Here is a 20,902-nt window from a genome sequence, read left to right as displayed (position 1 = left end):
AAAACAAGTTAGGATTCGCGAAAACATGTTGAAAAAGCTAGCAGGGCAAACCTGACAAATGAGTAATAGGTGTTTGTTTTTCTTAATAGATGACTAAAGCTACATTCCTACCGTCTTCCGCAAAATGTGTTCAATCAACCACTTCCAATTAAAGGTCTATGTAAACATGCGTATTCCACATTACATTCACAAGAAGCTGAGCAGGTTTTAATCCATTTTCAGGCTCTACGCAGAATACGTGCGACCATTGAATGCGCATTGACAGTTAGACGACTTGATCTTCCACCAATCAGGGATTTAGATTTGGTAGTAGCATATGGATGGCGTCCTTTTTTGATTCAAACCCAATTCAAGCTTGGAGCAAGATTCACAAGATTTGCACCGCCAAGACACCAAGCCTCTTGTAACTTTAGGTACATACGCTAGTAGCAGGTATAGTATCGGGTACACTCTGGTTTAAACACTGTATGCTAAAAGCGTATCCAAGGTCATGCTGAGCATTGATAAGTTCTTGAAAATGTGGTGTACAAAGCATAGGGGATTTTGGCTTCTGGAAGCCAGCTGGTACTTCCTGTTTGGAATGCGTAGGGGGAGGGGTCACTCAGTCAAGTTCTCTGATACAGTCAACACTTGTTTCTCAATTTCCTGAAAGTAATGATTATCATTGATCCAAACAGTGGTATTAGTCTAAGCTTTATAAATCTATTTATTTGTTAAAAATAACATTTTTGAAAGGTAAAACTGTAAATATGATTTTAATAAAATGAATAATACCTCAATTAATCATCTTTTTGATTTTAAGGTACATATTTACTGTTGAACTGTTTTTTTTTTATATATATATATATTTTTTTTTTTATTTAACTGGTTTGCTGTCATTTTATTTGTTTGTCTGCCAAACAAATCTTTCAAACTGTGTTCTTTCGGTTAAATAAATGATTTGGAATGGGTTTGCATCCCTTTCCTCCCTAATAATATTTTTAAGGCGAGCCCCACTTGCTTCGGTGAATACCTCCTTGCCCTTAACATCATAAGTGGAAACTCAGCTCCACCTCATTACTTTTCAAATTTTCATTTTTTTTTCTTTTTCTGTCCCTCTGTTTCGATCCTCTGCTTTCCTTATCTGTGTGTTGTGTGTCAATGTCACCCTCGCCATTGTTGTCACCAGCTCGCCCCGTTGGTAAGTAAGAGCTGATCCCATTGCGCATGCATTGCTCTCTGTTTTTGATCACCCACATCTTCTGCATGCATGTGGCATTGATGTAATCCACAAACACAATCATCATACTACTTTTTTACATGCACATTTGCATTGTTTCTCCAAAATCTTTGTTTTCCCCGATCAGTTGTGTAGAGGCTGTAGATCTGCAACCTCCCCTTTCTGAAAAATCTTGTTAGTGTTGATGTGCTTTGGCTAAAAGTCTTGAATGAACATTGCAGTTCACTGAGTATTCTCTATAATTCATTCTGATGTTCTAGAATAAAAAAAAAACCAGCTTGTTTGGCTTTCAGGAAAGACAACTGCTTTTTAAATAAATAGCAACAACACATTGTGCATGAGTTTCTTTAGCTTGTAGCTGGACACATATTGTAGCTTTTCCTTTTGATTCGAAATAAGGCCAAACCATATACTTATGCTAACTTTTTGTCATGGTTTATTTCATTTTGACTCAGAGGCACCTCAGTTTGTGGTGCGACCACGGGATCAGATCGTGGCTCAAGGACGAACAGCTACATTTCCCTGTGAGACCAGAGGCAAACCACAGCCTACTGTCTTCTGGCAACGAGAAGGAAGCAAGGTGAGAAGACTTCGACTAAGCTGGTTTTGTTTAAAAATTAGAATTATATGTAGATGGATGGATGGATGGATGGATAGATGGATAGATGGATAGATGGATAGATAGATAGATAGATAGATAGATAGATAGATAGATAGATAGATAGATAGATAGATAGATAGATAGATAGATAGATAGATAGATAGATAGATAGATAGATAGATAGATAGATAGATAGATAGATAGATATGACTCATTGTAATGGAAAACAAATATGGAGGAAATAAATAGCTCTTTGTGTTTTCAAAAGAGTTGGTTAATTTCAGATTTGCAAGATATGACTGAAGACGAAACTCATAATTTTTCTACTAACCAACATAAGTTTTCTCTTTGACTTTAAATGTGCTTTTAATCACTAGCATTTGAAAAACAGCAAGAACAAAAGAAAACATAATGTTTTGAGCACCAGTTTGTGTGTGAGCTATGTTAAATTGTGAGTCAGAATCGGGTTTTTTTTGTCTTTATTAAGGCTATGTCACACATCCACTTCATACATTTTGCACATCTTGCAAAACTGTGCAAAAACGTGAATAAACATGGAAAAAATGAAAAAATTTGTGGTCTTACGTAAAATTCTCAGAGATTTATCACAAATGAACCACGTTAAAACTACAGAAGTACGAAAAGAACACGTAAACAATGAAAAAGCCAAATCTGGCCAGAAATCTGTGCATTAATTACGTAATTTTAACATAATACGTGCGCCATATACATGATTTAAAGGTTGTTCATCGGTGGGAACATGTGTAAATTTGCCGAATGGCAGACGTGGACATAGGTGGAACAGTTGTGGAAAACTACAGATTTGCAAAAACCACACAAAAATGCACAAGACTTATATAATGTTTGCATTTACACTACTTAAAAATACACATAAACTGTGTAATTCTTAACTAACCAAAAACTTTTGAACAGCTCAAGACTGAATTCAGGCTCAAGACTTGTTCAAACCCAGCCCACATCAATGAATGATGAAAACAAAACACTCTTAGGAATTACGAATATCACCCATGTCTCACGAAAGATGGAAATTTCGCATTTAAAAAATTCGCATAATGTACATAGTGGTCGTGTGACACAGCCTTTACCAAATGTAAATGACCAAACTTAAATTAATAAACAGTCTTGAATGAGTAGATTTCTATCATTTCTATACAGTAGATTATTGACAATTGTTCTTTTAAATTGTTCTGTAGGGTTGGGAAAAGTTGGATTTTCAAAAATAATTTAGACCGGATTAAAGTTGAACAGGATTATAACAACTAAAGTGAGTTATTTGGGTTTGTTTGGATTCCCTTCATAATCCCAAACTAAAAAACTTGATAGTGCGGGACTATCTAGTGCCTATGACTTTAAAAGCAAGTCAGACATCGCTCTCATTTCTTTTTTTTTCCTTTCAAAATGGCAAGCGTGACGACGTCATTAAGTACAAAAAAAAAATGCAAATGAATGTGAACATTTTTATGACGGCTATTTATGAATCCACTGTATTCTAAAGATGGAAGTTTGATAGTTTATAAAAAGTAATTAAAAATACTTTTTTTACATGAAAAATAATTTAAAAACAATGCATTATGGTCTATATTCGCTACTCTAGTTAGCATTGATGATTTCTGGGAAATTTCTAGGGCACTCGATTTTAGAATTGTAGTTTTGAACAGCTCTACAAAATGGTGAACCCTATATAGTGCACTTAAGTAGTAAGTAGTGAAAGAATTCAGCGACGACCATAGTGTACAAAATCCCCGTATGACAAGCTAGCAGCTAGCTAAATGCTTATATAGCACTTCGTGGACGGTTCCACGAAGGCTTCCACGGCGTGCGTTAAAAAGTTATACTTCGTCGGCCAGTATGCCCTTACATAACTGAACACACGCTTCCCTTCCAATAACTCTGAAGACCACCTTCGTTTATACATAAACTGTCAAACCAACCTTCTAGAACAATTAGCTCATGAAATGTCAGGTGTTGTTGGGATTTATGTGGTGTCAGTGGACAAAAAATCAACCCCCCACCACAGTGATTTTTACTGGTTGATTTGGTATTTAAGCTAATTTTGCTGTTTTGTTTTCACTGAACATGGTCCCGTCATTAAGGACAAACATTTCCACTTTAGTCTAATTTGTCCAAGAACATTGTTCCAGAACAACTGCTTTGACAGCTAATTAATTAAACTGAGCAATAAGCTATTCCTCTCTATGCTAGTGGCATAACATAATATAATGTTTCTACTGTAATGTTTTGGCACCACTTTGTGAAACTGAAAGCGTGGATTGTGGTAATTAGCCGAAAGGTGACCCCTGTTTAAATGACAACGATCCCAATTTGCATAACGACCAACACATAAAAATGCTACTTAAAAGAAAGTTAATAAATGTACAAAAATAGGAAGAAAAAAAAACATTTTAAAGCAACCTTCCTCATAGATAGCAAATTTTTTTCATAGTTTATTGATTATTCATTTAGTGAAGAAGGATGAAAAATCTGAACAAAAATGATATAGGAAATTTTTAGAGAGGACCTGTGGTAGTCAAACTTCAAAGAGGTCGTGTTGAAATACATTTTTAAGTCTGTGAACTAAAACAGGTTTCCGCAGAAATTTCTGCTAAGAATTTACACTTTATACAGAAATATTTATCTGCAAAAGATACACCTCATATCAAGGACACCTACATGTGAGCACAATTGATGAAAAATTAAATAAAAAGTCACCAAAGAAAACCGGAAACTGACAAAAATGACAAAAAGAAATCAGATTCACTATCATTAAAGGTTTTTTAATCAACCAAATTCAAAATTGTTTTCATGCATTTAGCTAAATAACACAACTTGTACCACGTTAAAACTATGAGGCTTAGACGTTCCATATTTTTTGGACTAAATCTTTACGGAGCATCAGTTGCAGGCTCAATAAAGAAGAAAGAATCTCATACACTATATACGTCACACTTTTTAGATAATGTATTAAACAAAGCATGGGACCAGTATGGGACTTTGTGAAATTGATGACGTTGATTTAAAAATAAATAAATCATAAAAGTAATGAGCATGGTGTCCGAATTCCTTTTAAAATCCAGGGCACTACATAGTGACGCACTGTCTAGATTTCTAGTAGTTAGGGGTTAGTGTGGGAATTCGGACACAGCCACTATATCCTATATCCAAGCCCGGCGCTTCTTCTTTTGCGTTTTGCTCTCAGGAGGAAACACTGATACACTCACCTACAGTGCCCTCTAATGGTTGTTAGTGGGAAAACAATAAACACATGAGCCTATTTGTTTTTGTTTTTTAATAATATGATTCGCACCCCAAGCCAAACTATGCAAAAGGCAGCAACTTGCAAAGAAATATGATGAATATAGAACTTAAATTTGAAAAACATGCATAATCGATTCTGAAGTCACAAAACATAAAAGGGTTGGTTGGAAACTCACATTGGATAAAATCAATTACCGGCTAGTAAGTCAATACAAACCACCATTACAATTACACATTTTTTTTTAAATACTTCAGTACCTAAATAAATAAAAGATATGCTTTAGAAAAGGCTTAAAAAAAGTATTTAACAAATTTTAGCCAGCAGTCAAAGACATCCACAAACCTTTAAGTGGATAAAATACACTTTTTATTCTGGAGCAATAGTTTGTTTCATTGTATTGTATACATTTTCCTCTGTTGTTTGTCCTTGCAGGATCTTCTATTCCCCAATCAGTCTGCCCAGGGGGACAGCCGAGTGTCTGTGTCTGTGAACGGCGAGCTGACTATCTCATCTGTACAACGCTCGGATGCAGGGTATTACATCTGCCAAGCTCTGACTGTGGCAGGTAGTATCATGGCCAAGGCTCAGCTTGAGGTAGCAGACGGTAAGGCAGAATGCCAAAGTATACGCACTTGGTTGTCATTAAAAGTCAGGGAAAAAGTTTTACTATGAAGCGCGCTGTAATACAAGAAGTTGTTTTACCAAAAAGGTCCACCATAGCTTTCACTTTTCAGGAAAAAGGTAGACAAAAAAGAAAAGCCTATCCACAAATAAAAGGAATGAGTAATACAATCTAAAAACCAGTGATTTACAGTCACCTTTTTCATTTTTACTTCCCTTTACATAATTTAGATTGTCTTAATAAAGCTGGCTTTATGGTAAAAATACATTTTGCATTGTCTTCACAGAGCCCTTAAGTCAGCATGTTCCACTCCCAGCTGGGAGCTCCGTCATGCCCCTCCTTCCTTTTGTGTCTTGGCTTTTTCTCTCACACATTGCTAAATTAGCATCTGTTGGAGTGTTTGTTGTTTTGGGGGTTTTTTTGGAGAGGAAATGACTCTTGTTCTGTCAGTAAAAGGAGAAAAAGCAATATTAAAATTTTACGTGGAAAATGTGCAGGACGGGAAAACTGGTGTTGACAGATGGTATAAAACAAAGATAGGTAAAGTGTTGGCATAATGCAGAGGAAGGATTTTGGAAGCTTGGTCAGTGCAGATCCGGAGCTGCTAAAGAATTTAACAATAACGCTCTATGTAAACCAAATCAATCAAACACAAAAAATAGAACATTCTTTCATCAATAATGATGTTTTTGCACATCATTTTATTATTTTATTTGCTTAATCAAGATTTATGATATTTTACCACATATTCTTTTTATTTCAAATTAGACTGTTTTTGAGTGTTTTCTCACCCTCGGCTGGGGTGTTTGGGTCTATACTGACACCCCTGACGAGAGGAGGACAGGGCAGACGGCGCTTTCTGGTCTCTCTTTATTTTGGTTTATCTTAATTCTGGTTTTTCTTTATTTTAATCACTTATTTATTATTCACTGGTGTTTGTCTTTGTGTATTTTATTGTGCTGGGCTAATTGAATGTATTTTATTGTATTTTATTGCATTTGTTTTTGTTTTTATGTACAGCACCTTGAGCTGTCTTCTCGTCATGAAAGATGCTATATAAATAAAATTAATTTAATTTAATTTAATTTGATAATTATAACTTAAATTCCGAACTCCGGCCATCTTTTGATCTATTTTCAAAGTGTTCCCAGTGGTCTTCTGATTACAATTAAAAGACCACTGGTCTGTGTCATATTCTAACACATCGTTTCTGCAGAGTTGTAGTAGTTTACCAGGAATTTGCCTCTGAAGGCTGATCTTCATTGGTCCAAGCGGGCTACACCTCCTTTGTGTTGACACAAAAAATAGAACATTCTTTCATCTATCCCAATCTTTGCACCGCCTCCGTCACGTCTGCATCTGATATCCGTCCCTCCGCTATCGCAACGTAAACTTGATGCAGGAGTTCTATTTCCAGTCCGTCAACGCATCAATTTTACCATCAACTATTATCAATCAATCAAACTTTATTCATGTAGCACCTTTCATATACAGTAAAAGCATACCACAAAGTGCTAAAACAGAAAAACGGGTATGGGTTTCAAAAGAAACACTTCCATTGTACTTTCAAAATAAAACTTTTATTTTATATTTATGTTGATGTGCCCATGTGATTATGTAGCTGGCCATCCCAGCTATAAGCCTTTTCCAACAGCATTTTTTGCACTATGATTTGAATAAATAAATAATCAGAAATGGAATTTTAATATTAATTTTCTTTATATTTGTTCACCATTATGAGAAAACGTCAATGCAAGAACATTTTAAAAACACCAGAAACACAATTTTTATTAGAGTGGGTCTTTAAGTGCCAGCTGGACTTAAAAAAATAAAACCGTGTGCAATTATCTTATATTCCTAAACCTTATATTGTGTTTGGGTCAAAATTGACCCGTTTTCACACTTGAAACTGCTCAGTTTTCACCCAAATACAATATAAGGATTAAATAGTACGTTGATGCTGCTGATTAATGCTAAAAAAAAAAAACAAGTATGAATTTCAATGTTTCATCACAACACTAACTGTTGTTGCCCTAAACAGATAGATTGCTTTATTTATAGACGTCTGTCTAAATCAGGAAAAAGATGAATGTTTATATTTCTACTCAGTACGTTAGTTTAATGACAGGATGGCAGACAGATGATTTATTCAGGATTAAATGTTATTAAAAACTGTTTTTGTAGAATGATCTAGAAATATTTTAGCTAATAAAAGGCTAAATAGCTCTTTTACGTTCCAACTACATTTCAATACTACACAGCCTTCTCAATTTAATAATGGTTGAACAATTTATCATTCATGGCTACCACTGAGGTTTTAACCGCTATATCATATGTTGCACCGGACTTTCTCTGCTTTTTTGAATCCGATGCTGTTTCGATAGCTGTGCTAAAGTAGGCGTGATTAACAATAAAGCAAGAAGAGCCTGCTGTACACACCTGATAACAGTGAGGAGCAGTGGTGAGGAAACTTGAAGTGAGCAGGAGATTTAGCCCTGAAAATGGCCGCTTGAGAGAAGAGCGGCTGGGTGATGTAACATGCTGCTCATGTTTGAAAGTGGCGTGTTGTTGTTGTCGTTGACATGCTAATTCAGAGTTTAGTTTTTGTCAGGCTTTTTTTTTTTTACTGGGATTGCTAAAAGGGAGCTGCAGCTCTGAGTCAGAGGAGGGAGGACAGGCTTGAATGTGTGAAAGGTGTTATAAAAAAGATGGTAATTAGCACTGAGGGTAGAGCATCGTTAATCCTTACCTAGTAATTAAGGCTCCAAGGTGTGATGCAGTACCACGAGTACACCGCCCTGCCGTCGAAAACGCTCACAGAACACTCACTTTCTTTCACAACAAATCCATCACAGTGATGCCTCGGATTTTCATGCAACCACTAATGCAATTATTCCACTCGCAAATTAGCACCTTGGGATAAGGTCAAAAACTTCTTTTTTTCACAAAGCTGACAATTTATGCGATAAATATGGCATTCATTTATTCAACTAATGATATTCTTTTCTTAATTATCACCTTAGCTTTGAAGGACCGCCCACCCCCTATCATTCGACAAGGTCCGTCCAACCAAACTCAGGCGCTAGGAGCTGTGTCCGTGTTCAGATGTCAAGCTTCAGGGGATCCAGAACCTACAGTTACCTGGAGAAAAAATGGAGCAAACCTGCTCGGAAAGGACCCGCGCTTCTCCGTACTGGAGCACGGAAGTCTTCAGATCCAAAATTCTCGGGTGGGTAGTTAATTGCACTCTCAGACAAGTTGAATGGTGGAAGTTGGGATGGTTTTTCCCTGAGCAAACTCAGGCCAGGAAAGAAGGAATGAAACGCAGAAGAAAAATAGCTAGCCCCACTTGTCATCTAACTAATATGCAATTGATAAGCTCCCCTATTTTGCTATTTTTTGCATTGTGTAATGCCTTAGTTATAACTGCCCTTACATGTAGAATGCAGCGTAAGGGCACCGTACCACAGCATCACCTCTATGTCAGAAGTGCTTGTAACTTCTATTTTCCTTAAAAATACTTCATGATACACTTAATTATAGCAGAAAAGGATAGGTGACTAGAAGGATGTTAGACAAAAAAACACAGCTATAGGCTAATAGTGGAATGCAGAGCTTTACTTGTACTTGTATTTGTAGTACATATACAGTACAGACCAAACTTTTGGTCTGTACTGTATATCTGCAGATTTACACTAAATATTGCAGATGCAAATTTGTTGAAAACAATCTGATCTATGGACTATGCAATTTAATGATTTTTATTCATTTTTATGTATTAAGGATGAGTTACATTTGAAATCCTCATCATTGCCGAAAAACATGGCTCTTAGCTGTGTAAGTTGGGTTGACTTTTTTTTTGGATCTGTTTGATACTGACATGCGCATTTCTTAGACCCTATCTCATTAGCACAATCCAAACATTGCTTAGAAACCCACTGTATAAATCTTAGTCCATGTTTTCTGCCCTGTAGTACATCAACATTCCACTAGGGGCAGTAGAGTAACTATTCCTGTTTTTTCAAAATGGCTGCCTCCGTGAAATCTCAAAAAACATTTTTGGCGGGAAAATGTTTTGCTAATTTTTGAAACTTTATGGTGAAAATCACTCACCTGTTGTTAATCAAGTTTTAAATAACTACTTGCTGTATTGAAAGAATGTAACATTTGTTGATAAGTAATTCTTTATAACACAGTTACACCATGTTAAAAATGTGTGGATCATATATGAGACAGAATAAATAAGGTGCTTTTTTTTGCCCCGAAACCAAATCACTCAATGTATTACAATTAATGCATTAATTGTGAAATAATCTCATTAAAATTTATATAAAAATGTTTTTCTGTGGATTTCATCAAAGGGTTTTAAAAACATCTTAATCCCCCCCCCCCAAAAAAAAAAAAAAAAAAAAAAAAAACAGAAAGAAAAGAAAAATCTTTTGTGAATTCTTTGATATAGTGGGCTTTTTCAGGCCACAAAGTAATTCAGAAAAATGAACGCTTTAACTGATCAGTATCAATGCTGCTAATTTTAATTAAATAAAAAACGCCCTAAAAAATTGTATATATTTGGATTTTTTATCCAAAATAATCTACTGGATCATTTATATTGACAAAGGAAAAACTTTCATTTATGAGTCATGTGCCACTGTGTAAAACGTGTTCATGTGTGTTCATCCAGGGGAGTGTAGTTTTATCCCAAACTTAGACTTTGGCCTCAATAAGAATCAAAATGAAAAGAAAACTAAACATACTAACCTATGAGGGGCCGTATAAGACATTATTTATTCTGAACCATTCACATTCATACATTCTTGCTCTCACAGTCATATATACTCTCTTTCGCATACATATATTCTCTTACGCATCCATATATTCTCTCTCTCACATTCATACATTCTTGCTCTCACAGTCATATATACTCTCTTTCGCATACATATATTCTCACTTGCACATCCATATATTCTCTCTCTCGCATGCATATATATTCTCTTACGCATTCATATATTCTCACTTGCACATCCATATATTCTCTCTCTCGCATGCATATATATTACTTTACACATACATACATTCTCACTCTCATTGTCACTCTTAAAAAAGAATGTATGTATGTGAAAGACAAGTATATATGAACGTGTGAGGAAGAGTTTATATGTGTGTGTGAGAGAGGAGTATGCATGAAACGGAAGTTACTTTGCATGAAAAGGAAGGCACTTTGAATGAAAAGGAAGGCACTTTGAATGAAACGGAAGGCAGATGATTTCTCGTGCTCTGATTGGACGAGAGGCCGCCACCTCCCATTTTGAACACACTCTAAACCCTATCACTTGTACTGACTCATAACTATTAAGGTTACACAACTTAAATGTCATTTTGTAGTTGATTCAACTATAAAGTATTAAGCTCTATCAAGATTTTTTCAAATTTAACTTAACAGTGCTAAATATTTTAAAGCTTATTTGTATCTGGCACTCAAAAATTTTAAGATCCGTGAAGTAGCGTTATGACGTCATCACGTACTGGTGGGAGGGTCTTTCGTTTTCTCTACGTTAGCTCAGGTGGCCATGTTGGATTTGCCGAATGCGAGTATGCGACGTTTGAAATTGAAAGTCGAGCATTTTATTATTCTGCAAAGCGTTGCGATTTCGTCCCGCTTCAAGACGCCCCAACCTCGGGTTTTTTTTCCATCCGCCTCATCGCTGATGGTGCCGTCTTGTCTTCAGCCCTGATTTAATTTAGTAAGTATCGTTCATGGTTTATTTTGAATGAATGCTTTACAAATGCTCTTATACTACCGTAAATGTGGTTTACTGTTGTTTAAACATATGTGTGTTATGATTGTTTTAGAGATTAATGTGGAAATGTATACATGATTAGTTTGTCATAGCAGACGTATGGCGAGCCAAACCCAAAATGCATTTCTGCCCGTAAGTTACGACAGTGATGAGGTTTTTTTTTTTTCAGAGGTAGAAATGATCTGTTATGCTGCAATCACACTAAACATGATCCGCGTGTGAAATTCGCGTTGGAGGCCTCTGTCTGTGGCTAAAGTTTGCTGCTGGACATTTGTCCAAAAATGTCACTCAAAGCCTCTAACGGTTGTGTGGGAGGAGCTACCGCCAACAGTTTTAAGCCTGGTTGCTACATGGAAGCATTGGGTTTTGAATGCAGCTTTAAGCTTTTATAAATCACTGATCTCCGTTATAAAGGTTTTTGTAAAAATAAATTAATCAACGTGCTCGTGTTGTGTTCAGGTACCGAACTACAGAGTGTTCAGTGTTTCACCTCCAGGTAGACGCCAAGGCCAGCGAGGTAACTTGTCTCAGTTATTTGTCTAGAGCTATTTTAAAAAAACAAAAAATGCAATAGGTTGTGTAGTGCAATAAATGTTTTTTGATCAGAATATAATTGAAACATTTTTTAACATTGAAAAATCTCTTTTGGACTTTTTCAGATACTGAACTTCAGAAAGTTCACCAGAAAGTCACCATTTCACCAGAAAAGACCTGTCAGTGGGTGAGTTTTATACTTATTTAATACATTCATCCTGAACTATTACCATTATTAGATTTATACGGCAGCATGGAAACATTTATGCACATTTTAACTAGCCAAAGGTCTAAATAGAGCTGAAATTATTTACAATTTAACTAAACATATTTAGATTGCAGGCTGAAGGTGGCACAATGGAATGGAGGTGCAAGTTGTGTTCTGTTACTTTGGCACTATGCAGTACTACATATAATACTGCAGTACTACATAGCCAATATTCCAAAGTGTTTCCACTGCCATGTATGTGGAGACACTTTGGAATATTGTCATGTCTTTATGACAGTATATTACAATAATAAAATGATGTTGCATTAGCACCATTCCATCATTTGAAACCATGAAAACTCATCTGTCAAGATCTGAAATGGATTTATGTAGAGTAGATGCAGTCAGAGGAAATTGTGCAGTTTTTACATGTTTGTGTAACTTAAAGCTGCCCTTTTCTGAGACTAAGTCCACCAAAACAGACAGGAACTGGCCAGCTTGGTTAGGATTTATGACCTCCAGGTGAATTTCTAATGTGCATAATTCAAAAACGGATAACAAATCATTTATAAACAGCTATAAGAAGCCACGGTGTAACTTGCCTTCAAATGACTTTGGGTCTTTGACCTGAAGTGGATCATGACATAAACACTGTATTGTCCTCTTACTAGAAATAGACATCTAGAAAAGGTATCATTTTATTATTTCTTAAAGTTCCTTAAATAAATATTGGAAGTGTTTGCTCTGCATTTGCTTCAATGGTAATGGATATTTCTTTTTATTCTTTTAGGACCAGCGTGACGTGAACATGAGACGGGCACTTGTCCTCCTTGCACTTCCTGTTTATCTGCATGAAGATGCCTCCAACTTCTTCAAGACCTGTACAGTAAGTGCACACGACTCCCTGTCAATGGTTTTCACTAATCCTTTAATATTGATTGAGATTTTATTGAGTGACATAATAAATAGGGCAATTGTTTGTAGTTTGTAAACTGAGTGATATTTTTAAATGGTTTTAAAACTGAGACGGAAGATGAAAGGCGAACATCAGGGACTCCTGATTGGAAGGAGTGGAGTTTCGTTTACCTTTTCTGCTCCTGATCCATCATTATTTGAATAAAGAAAAATGAAGCTTTAGTCTTAAATTATTTTATAAATGTCCTCCTTCAGAAAAATGCTAAAGAACTTTTTAAAAACACAATTTTAATTGGAGTTGGTCCTTAAAACATCATAGCCAGTTGATTAAAAGCTAACAGAATGTTAGCATGAAAAGATTCCTATTGACAGATGGCAGGAATGTCAGTTTTGGAGATTAGTGTGATGAATATCTTTGAGGGTCTGAACTCATCTGTGTTTTTTGTTTTGTATTTTCCAGAATACCAGACCTCACAGACACTGCTGTGGGTATCTTCTCAGTTGTCGTGGTGACGCTCCGGATGCTGCCGTCAGTGGTCCCACAGATCTGGCTGACTAATCTCTTGTAACTCTTCGGGGACATCTATGCTCTGGACCTACAGCACCCCAAAAAACTTGAACTTGCCTTCATATTTATTCAGAATGCTGTCTTGAGCCTTGAGGACAGCAAACCACTGAAAGGACATTTATTGACGCTGAAGAATGTTTCGTTGAGTGAGTCTTCCAGAATGGACTATTTGTTGGTTTAAGTGTTATGTAACTAATGTGTTTTGTTGTGATCATATGCTTTTTCTGCCGTAAAATACAAAACCAACTCTTTTTGTCAATATGTTGTGTGGCACTCTTATAATGCAGTTTTATTGCACTTATTGTTTCTTCATCCTCTTGATATTTGTGCTTTTTTTTAAAGAGCAATTAAAAAAAGTGTATTAAGCAATCACTATTGTGTGGCCTTCACGTTTGTTGGTTTTTATCAATGTTAGCTTTTAAAATGTAGTGGGGCAGTATCAATATCTCTGTTTAGAATACATTTTAAGCTGAAGAATTTTAAATATTTTCAATGCTACACATTTAATGAGTTAAAGAATTTATAAAGCATTTGAGTGAATTTTACATATTTTATGAGTTGAGTAATATAAAAATATAGTTAGTTAAAGCGTTTTTTAGTTGGAAAATATTAAAAACTTTAAGTAAATAATCTCTCTTTTATAAGTTGAGGAATCTTAATATTTTTTATATGAAATAATACAAATGTAAGCCAACTGACAATATGAATTTTAATAAATGTTAACTTAAAAGTTTTAATAATATAACTTAACTGTTGCGTAATCTGTTACAAAATAATTTTTAAGTTCAGTCAACTCGCTAGGGATTACAGTGCAGACGCTAACATGAACAAGCAAGAAATCCCAAATTAACAGACTTGTGTTGTGGAAAGGTATGTTTTTCAGCTAGCAGGAATAATCAAAGTATCCGTTCTCTGTTTCAAAATGAGATTGCCACAAAACCGTATGTTATCTCATACTGGAACAGCTTTGGATGTAGAATTCAGTGGGAAAAGGTTTGGACCCTGCCACAAAAGTATTTCATCACCAATAAAATCAGAGAAATTTCTTTCAAAATTCTTCACAAATTTTATCCAGTGAAACATTTCTTTACTAAGTTTAAAAAAGATCTGGACATAAACTGTTCATTCTGTCATTCCTCACCAGAAACTGTGCCTCATCTTTTTTGGTTTTGCTCTTTCACTCAACTATTTTGGAAAGATGTGATACATTTTATAAGAACTCATCTATGTGAAGATTATAGATTATTTTACGAGCATATTATTTTTGGATATTTTACACAAGAAAGACTTAATGCAGAAAAAATATATGTAGTTAATTTACTTATAATTATGGCTAAATACTTTATACACAAGTGTAAATATGCCAACAAAAAAACCGTGTTTTATGTTTTTCAGAAAGAAATGGTTTGGTATGTGAACAGTATTAAATCTTCCACTAACAAAAAAGCTGTCAGAACAGTTGAAACATGGTCTCTCCTGAAACTTTAACAGATTCCTTTGCCTTATTATTTTTGTTTTCTTTTTGCATAACCTGTTTTACATGGTTATCATTATGTTTTTTTTTGTTCATTCTCATGGCGAACGTGAAGATTGTATTTTGCACACAGTGGAGTTTTGTGTTTGGTATTTTGTATGTGCAAGATATTGTTAATAAAGTTTATTTAAAAAAAAAAAAGAACCGGCAAGAAGTAGCCACGGGGGTCCTGCAGCCATCGGAACCTTAACAAATATTTCATCTCCACCTCACCGTTGCCTTTTTTAAGAAATGACAGCTGGTTTTCCCACATTTATATGTAGTTATGGATTGAAAACAAGAGGAATTTGTTTTAATGTAAATGCGTGTTCCAGCGTCTACAGGAAGTGTCGCCCATAATTCACGCAAAGGCTCATGGGGGCTAGGAATAAGGTGGATACGGATTTTCTGTTTCGGTGGCACTTCTATTACCATTATTGGTATTTGAGACATTCCTTTGTGTCTCTAGAGATGCAGACAGATTTGTGACCACTTGAGGTGAAGATAAAATATTTCTTAAGGTTCCGATGGCCTTCTTATTGGTTCGTGTTAGCGTCTGTTCAAAATGGGAGGTGGCGGCCTCTCGTCCAATCAGAGCACGAGAAATCATCTGCCTTCCGTTTCATTCAAAGTGCCTTCCTTTTCATTCAAAGTGCCTTCCTTTTCATGCAAAGTAACTTCCGTTTCATGCATACTCCTCTCTCACACACACATATAAACTCTTCCTCACACGTTCATATATACTTGTCTTTCACATACATACATTCTTTTTTAAGAGTGACAATGAGAGTGAGAATGTATGTATGTGTAAAGTAATATATATGCATGCGAGAGAGAGAATATATGGATGTGCAAGTGAGAATATATGAATGCGTAAGAGAATATATATGCATGCGAGAGAGAGAATATATGGATGTGCAAGTGAGAATATATGTATGCGAAAGAGAGTATATATGACTGTGAGAGCAAGAATGTATGAATGTGAGAGAGAGAATATATGGATGCGTAAGAGAATATATGTATGCGAAAGAGAGTATATATGACTGTGAGAGCAAGAATGTATGAATGTGAATGGTTCAGAATAAATAATGTCTTATACGGCCCCTCATACTAACCTCAATTTCATTTACATACATAAAACAATGTTGGTCTTATTTTAAATTCTTCTTTTGTTGTGTTCACTAGTGAAGGAAAATACTTTTTTGTTTGACAACAATCTCAGATTCTTTCTCACAAAAACGTAAATCGCTATTTTTCTTTCTTTCTTTGCCTTTTACATCCTGACAGTCCAGATTTTCTTCTTGTGTCAGATGATGTCAACTGAATATGATTCGAAGGGACAAGTACCCTCAGTTGCTTTTAAAGATTAATAGCAAGTATTGATTTTTATAAGCCGTTAAACGCTGCTTTTTAGTCTGAATCTCTGAGGCAGCAGCTACGCTGCAGGGCTTGAGGACAGCAACCAGTGAGGTGGAGTCTAACTGGGATAGTAGAATAGAAAATCTACAATATACGGTGTCCTGCCACAGTGTCAAAGTACTCTCCTGTTACTCTTATTCTTGCTGTCAGAGGCTCCTAAAACATTGCTAGTGTAAAATACATTGTCATATCTCTTATTTCCCCTGTCAGCAGTAGTGATGATAATGCTGATGGATATGGGAATGGGATGTGATCATTACTGAAGGAAATCAATTAAGAAAATGAATGTAAGCTTTTACTAGGATTTTTTTTTTCATGGGCCAGTTTTAAAGTTTCCTCTCATCCACTCAACAGATTTTCTCGTGCCAAATGCGGGCCAGTGGAGGTTAATGCATTTTTACTGTACTACTAGCTGCAAACCTCCTTCAAAAGGCCAGACTGGCGTAAGGGATTGGAGAAACCGTAGGGGATCACAGTTACAGAGGCTGTTGCTGTGTGCTCAACAGCAATAGAGAACTAGAGTTTTTGGACTATAAGTTACAGCAGCCAAAAAAAAATCATGTACAGTGTAAGTTGCACTTTTGGTAGAAATTTGTATAACAAAATAAGGGAATTAATACCAATAATTGGTTGAATATCTGCACCCCTCACTGCCATTAATGCTGATTTAGCTTCATAATAAATAGGAGGTATATTTGTTTACAATTATTCCGATAACCATAACATAAAGAACATGCTACGTTCACATCGGGCATTTGATGCGCATTCAAGGACGCGCTAAACACACATTCTGATGCTACGTACACATTCAAGGATGTGCTGAACATGGGTTTTTGAAAACACTTTTAGCATATGGTGTTCACACAGGTCTGTTGCTATCCAATACTAGCACATGTACTCAGTTACAGAAAAAAGAGGCTTAGTGCGAAATCTCGTGAATCTTGCTCCAAACCATTACTTTCACAGCTCTATTCCAATATATGATAGACTTGGTGCTGCATGCATCCGGGAGGGCACAAACTGCAATTATTCATCTCTCCTCTATGATTAATTTTCAACTGATTGACACTTCCATTTTTTGAGAAAGATGCTACCCAAACATCACGACCAATCGGAGTCCCTGATTGGTCAAAGTTCAACTAATTTAACTTTTGACTTGCGTATAATCGCCGCACGTTTTGTACGTAGAGCCTGAAAACTGACTTAAAAATGGTAGTGATTCATGAACACAAGCGTTTTGAATATGGATGCCTTAAAGGTGCATACATGTGCATTTACATTGACTTTTCATTGAAAATGGTTGCACAAACACACGCTCGCAAGCCGGTGTGAACTGTAGCATATAACACTCGTTTAGCATGTGGTGTTCACACTGAACAAGACTAGAGGGGCTTCTTGTTTTCTTTTCCAACTGTTTACTAGGGCATGTCTGCCATCTACAGTTAAAAGAGGGTTGGTGCAAAATGTCGAAGCGGTGGAAATCTTGCTTTAGACTTTTTCTTTCACAGCTCTATTCTGATATATGATAGACTTGCTATCATAGAGTTCCAGCCGGACACAAACCGCAATTATTAATTTCTTCTCTGTGATTAATTTTGAAACGATTGGAAGGAATGCCATCCATTCAACACTACCCAATCAAAGTCCCTGAGTGCTCAAAGTTCAACTGGTTTGACCTTCAACGCATGTTCAGTGGCCACACGTTTAGTTGATAGAGCCCAAAAGCAGTCATAAAAATTGCGTAATGACAGTTGATTTTTAGGGTTTTGAAAGCGGGAGGTCGAAACACGCGAAACAAATCACAAAAATCTGATGAGTGAATGAGAGGAAACTTTAAAACTGGCCAATGAAAGAAAAAAAAATGGTAAAAACTTACATTCATTTTCTTCATTGGTTTCCTCCAGTGATGATAACATCCCAGTCCCATATCCATCACACGTTCACATAGACTATTCATTGGAAATCCTAGCTTGAATGCGTGTTGCAGAAGATGGTGTGAACATAGCTTGAGACTAAGTGGTGCTGCTGTGAGTCTGAAACACTGACACACACACATACAGGGGCCTCTAGTGAAATCTCATATAAGTCGCACATTAGCACTGGGGGAGATAATACGTCGACATAACCTTAAATTTCATTTTTATGCCGATGATACTCAACTTTATGTAATTATTATGATGTAATTATTTTTGGTTCAGTTGAGGCCGGATATGGCGTGGCTCAGAAATTGGAGTCTCTGTCTAACAATGTTTTTTTCAAGCTGCAGAAATCTGGGGGTGATATTTGATACTGATTTGAATTTGGAGACGCATGTTAAATCGGTGGTCAAATCTTGTTTCTGGCAAAGACATAGGTTATACAGGATGACCCTTTTCCTATCAAAAAAATGTCTTGAGATGGAGATTCACGCTTTTATTTTTTCCCGTTTGGACTATTGTAACGCACTCTACACATGCCTTTCACAGCAGAGTGTGTATCAACTCCAGTTAGTCCAAAATGCTGCCGCCAGATTCATAACCGGAACCAGAATGAGGGACCATATCACTCCAGTTTTAGGGTCTTTGCACTGGCTCCCAGCCCATTTTAGAATAGATTTTAAGATTTTAATGATTACTTTTAAAGCACTCTGTGGGCTGGCCCCTAAATATATAGCTGATCTCCTCATTCTTTATGTACCTGGTCCCAATCTTAGATCTTGGGCAAAAGGCCTATTAACAATCCCACAATCTAGATTGAAGACCAGGGGAGACGGGGCCTTCGCTATAAGAGCCCCAACACTCTGGAACAGTCTCCCTGAATAGATCAGGCTCACTGAGTCCCTACCAGTTTTTAAATCTCTTTTAAAAACCTACCTCTATAGGTGTGCTTTTAATGATTTTACTGGTTCTTAAATTAAAACATTTGATTTGATTGATTTTATTGATTTTACTAATTTATTGATTTTATTTATTCTAACTGCTATCACCGTTTCGTGTGTGTGCTGGGTTTACTTATATATACTGGAAACTGTTTTTTAATCCTGATTTTGTCTCATATTAATTGTACAGCACTTTGTAATCTGGATTTGGAAAAGTTCTTTCAAAATAAAGTTTATTGTTATGAATTATTTTTATTAATATTATTATTATTATTATATTATTATATAAGACCCCTGGGCAAACTATGCAAAAGAAACGTGAAATTTACTCCAAAAAATAAGATACATCTTTAAGGCTGTACTACTAGTGATAAAGATCCTTACAAAACATTCATTAGGAAGTTTAAAAGGTGTGGTGTATTATTTTGTTATGGGTTCCAATCAGACGAATTAGTTAAAAGTGATCCTGTTGAACATTGAAGAACTTGAGAGATGATCTGAGCTCTTGTCTTCCTCAGCTGTCTGATGCCGGGTTGTACACCTGCGTTGCCACCAGTTCCAGTGGGGAAACTTCATGGAGTGCTTATTTGGATGTGAGAGGTCTGTTTCACTGGAAACAAATAAAATCCAATATACTTTTAGTTTATTCAACAAGTCACTGCTTGGTATTCTTTGCTTTCTATAATGTTATTTCCATCTGCCTTGCTTCCCCAGACTCCATGGACCCTATAGACTTTGTATTCCACAATTCAACCACTCTCCCTGGGCCCCCCTCTAAGCCAGAGGTCACTAATGTAACCAAGAGCAGCATTTCATTGTCATGGGAACCAGGGCCAGAGGCGGGCTCCCCTGTGTCCTCCTATGTCATCGAGGCTTTCGGGTGTGTGTGTGACCTATGTCCCAGAGCAGCGTTTAGTGACCCCAAACTTTCATGGCAATTACAGATGTGGGCGTCTCTGTGGGGAATTTAAGCACGGCAGCCAGAAACTTTTTTGATTGACCCATATAGATTAATTTTGCTTTCATTTTTATTATTTCATCAAATTTCATTTTTATTATTATTATAAAATCATTAGTAAAATCATCATAATTATATTTATAAGTATTATATTTATAATGAAACGAAATAATAAAATGAAATGATAAAAAATTAAAGATACATAGTAAAAAATAAATAAATACAATAAAAATAATATAGTAACAGCGATACATTACAATAATTATTATATATATTTAAAGTTATTATTATTAATACATAATTATCCTGTTTTTTACATTTATTTTTTTATTTATTACTTTTGAATGTTATAGTTTTATTCACGTTTTTCTTTTTATGAACCCTTTCACTAAAGCAAATGCTTTTCGATACAG

The 20,902-nt window shown here is 35.8% G+C and overlaps 1 protein-coding gene and 1 long non-coding RNA gene across 4 annotated transcripts in view; both read left to right on the top strand.

Annotated features, from left to right (window-relative positions):
* The window catches only part of LOC101156842 (roundabout homolog 2), a 125,517-nt gene that overhangs the window by 73,684 nt on the left and 30,931 nt on the right, over positions 1-20,902 (top strand). For 2 of the 3 annotated variants that reach the window (XM_023962382.2, XM_023962380.2), the window contains exons 7-12: positions 1,169-1,180; positions 1,675-1,799; positions 5,530-5,701; positions 8,743-8,948; positions 20,050-20,131; positions 20,246-20,411. In XM_023962382.2, the coding sequence (XP_023818150.1) occupies positions 1,169-1,180; positions 1,675-1,799; positions 5,530-5,701; positions 8,743-8,948; positions 20,050-20,131; positions 20,246-20,411 (763 nt within the window). The remainder of the gene's footprint in view (positions 1-1,168; positions 1,181-1,674; positions 1,800-5,529; positions 5,702-8,742; positions 8,949-20,049; positions 20,132-20,245; positions 20,412-20,902) is intronic. The other variant, XM_023962381.2, reaches the window with a different exon arrangement.
* LOC144983645 (uncharacterized) lies at positions 11,894-13,751 on the top strand. The gene is made up of 4 exons (XR_013647401.1): positions 11,894-12,034; positions 12,177-12,238; positions 13,050-13,145; positions 13,635-13,751. It is a non-coding gene; the product is annotated as an uncharacterized LOC144983645 (long non-coding RNA).

The sequence above is a fragment of the Oryzias latipes genome, chromosome 14 (assembly GCF_053564925.1).
Source record: "Oryzias latipes strain Hd-rR chromosome 14, Olatipes_Hd-rR_3.1".
NCBI lineage: Eukaryota > Metazoa > Chordata > Actinopteri > Beloniformes > Adrianichthyidae > Oryzias > Oryzias latipes.
The sequence above is the reverse complement of the archived record's forward strand: the minus strand, read 5'-3'. Positions and strand labels throughout refer to the sequence as shown.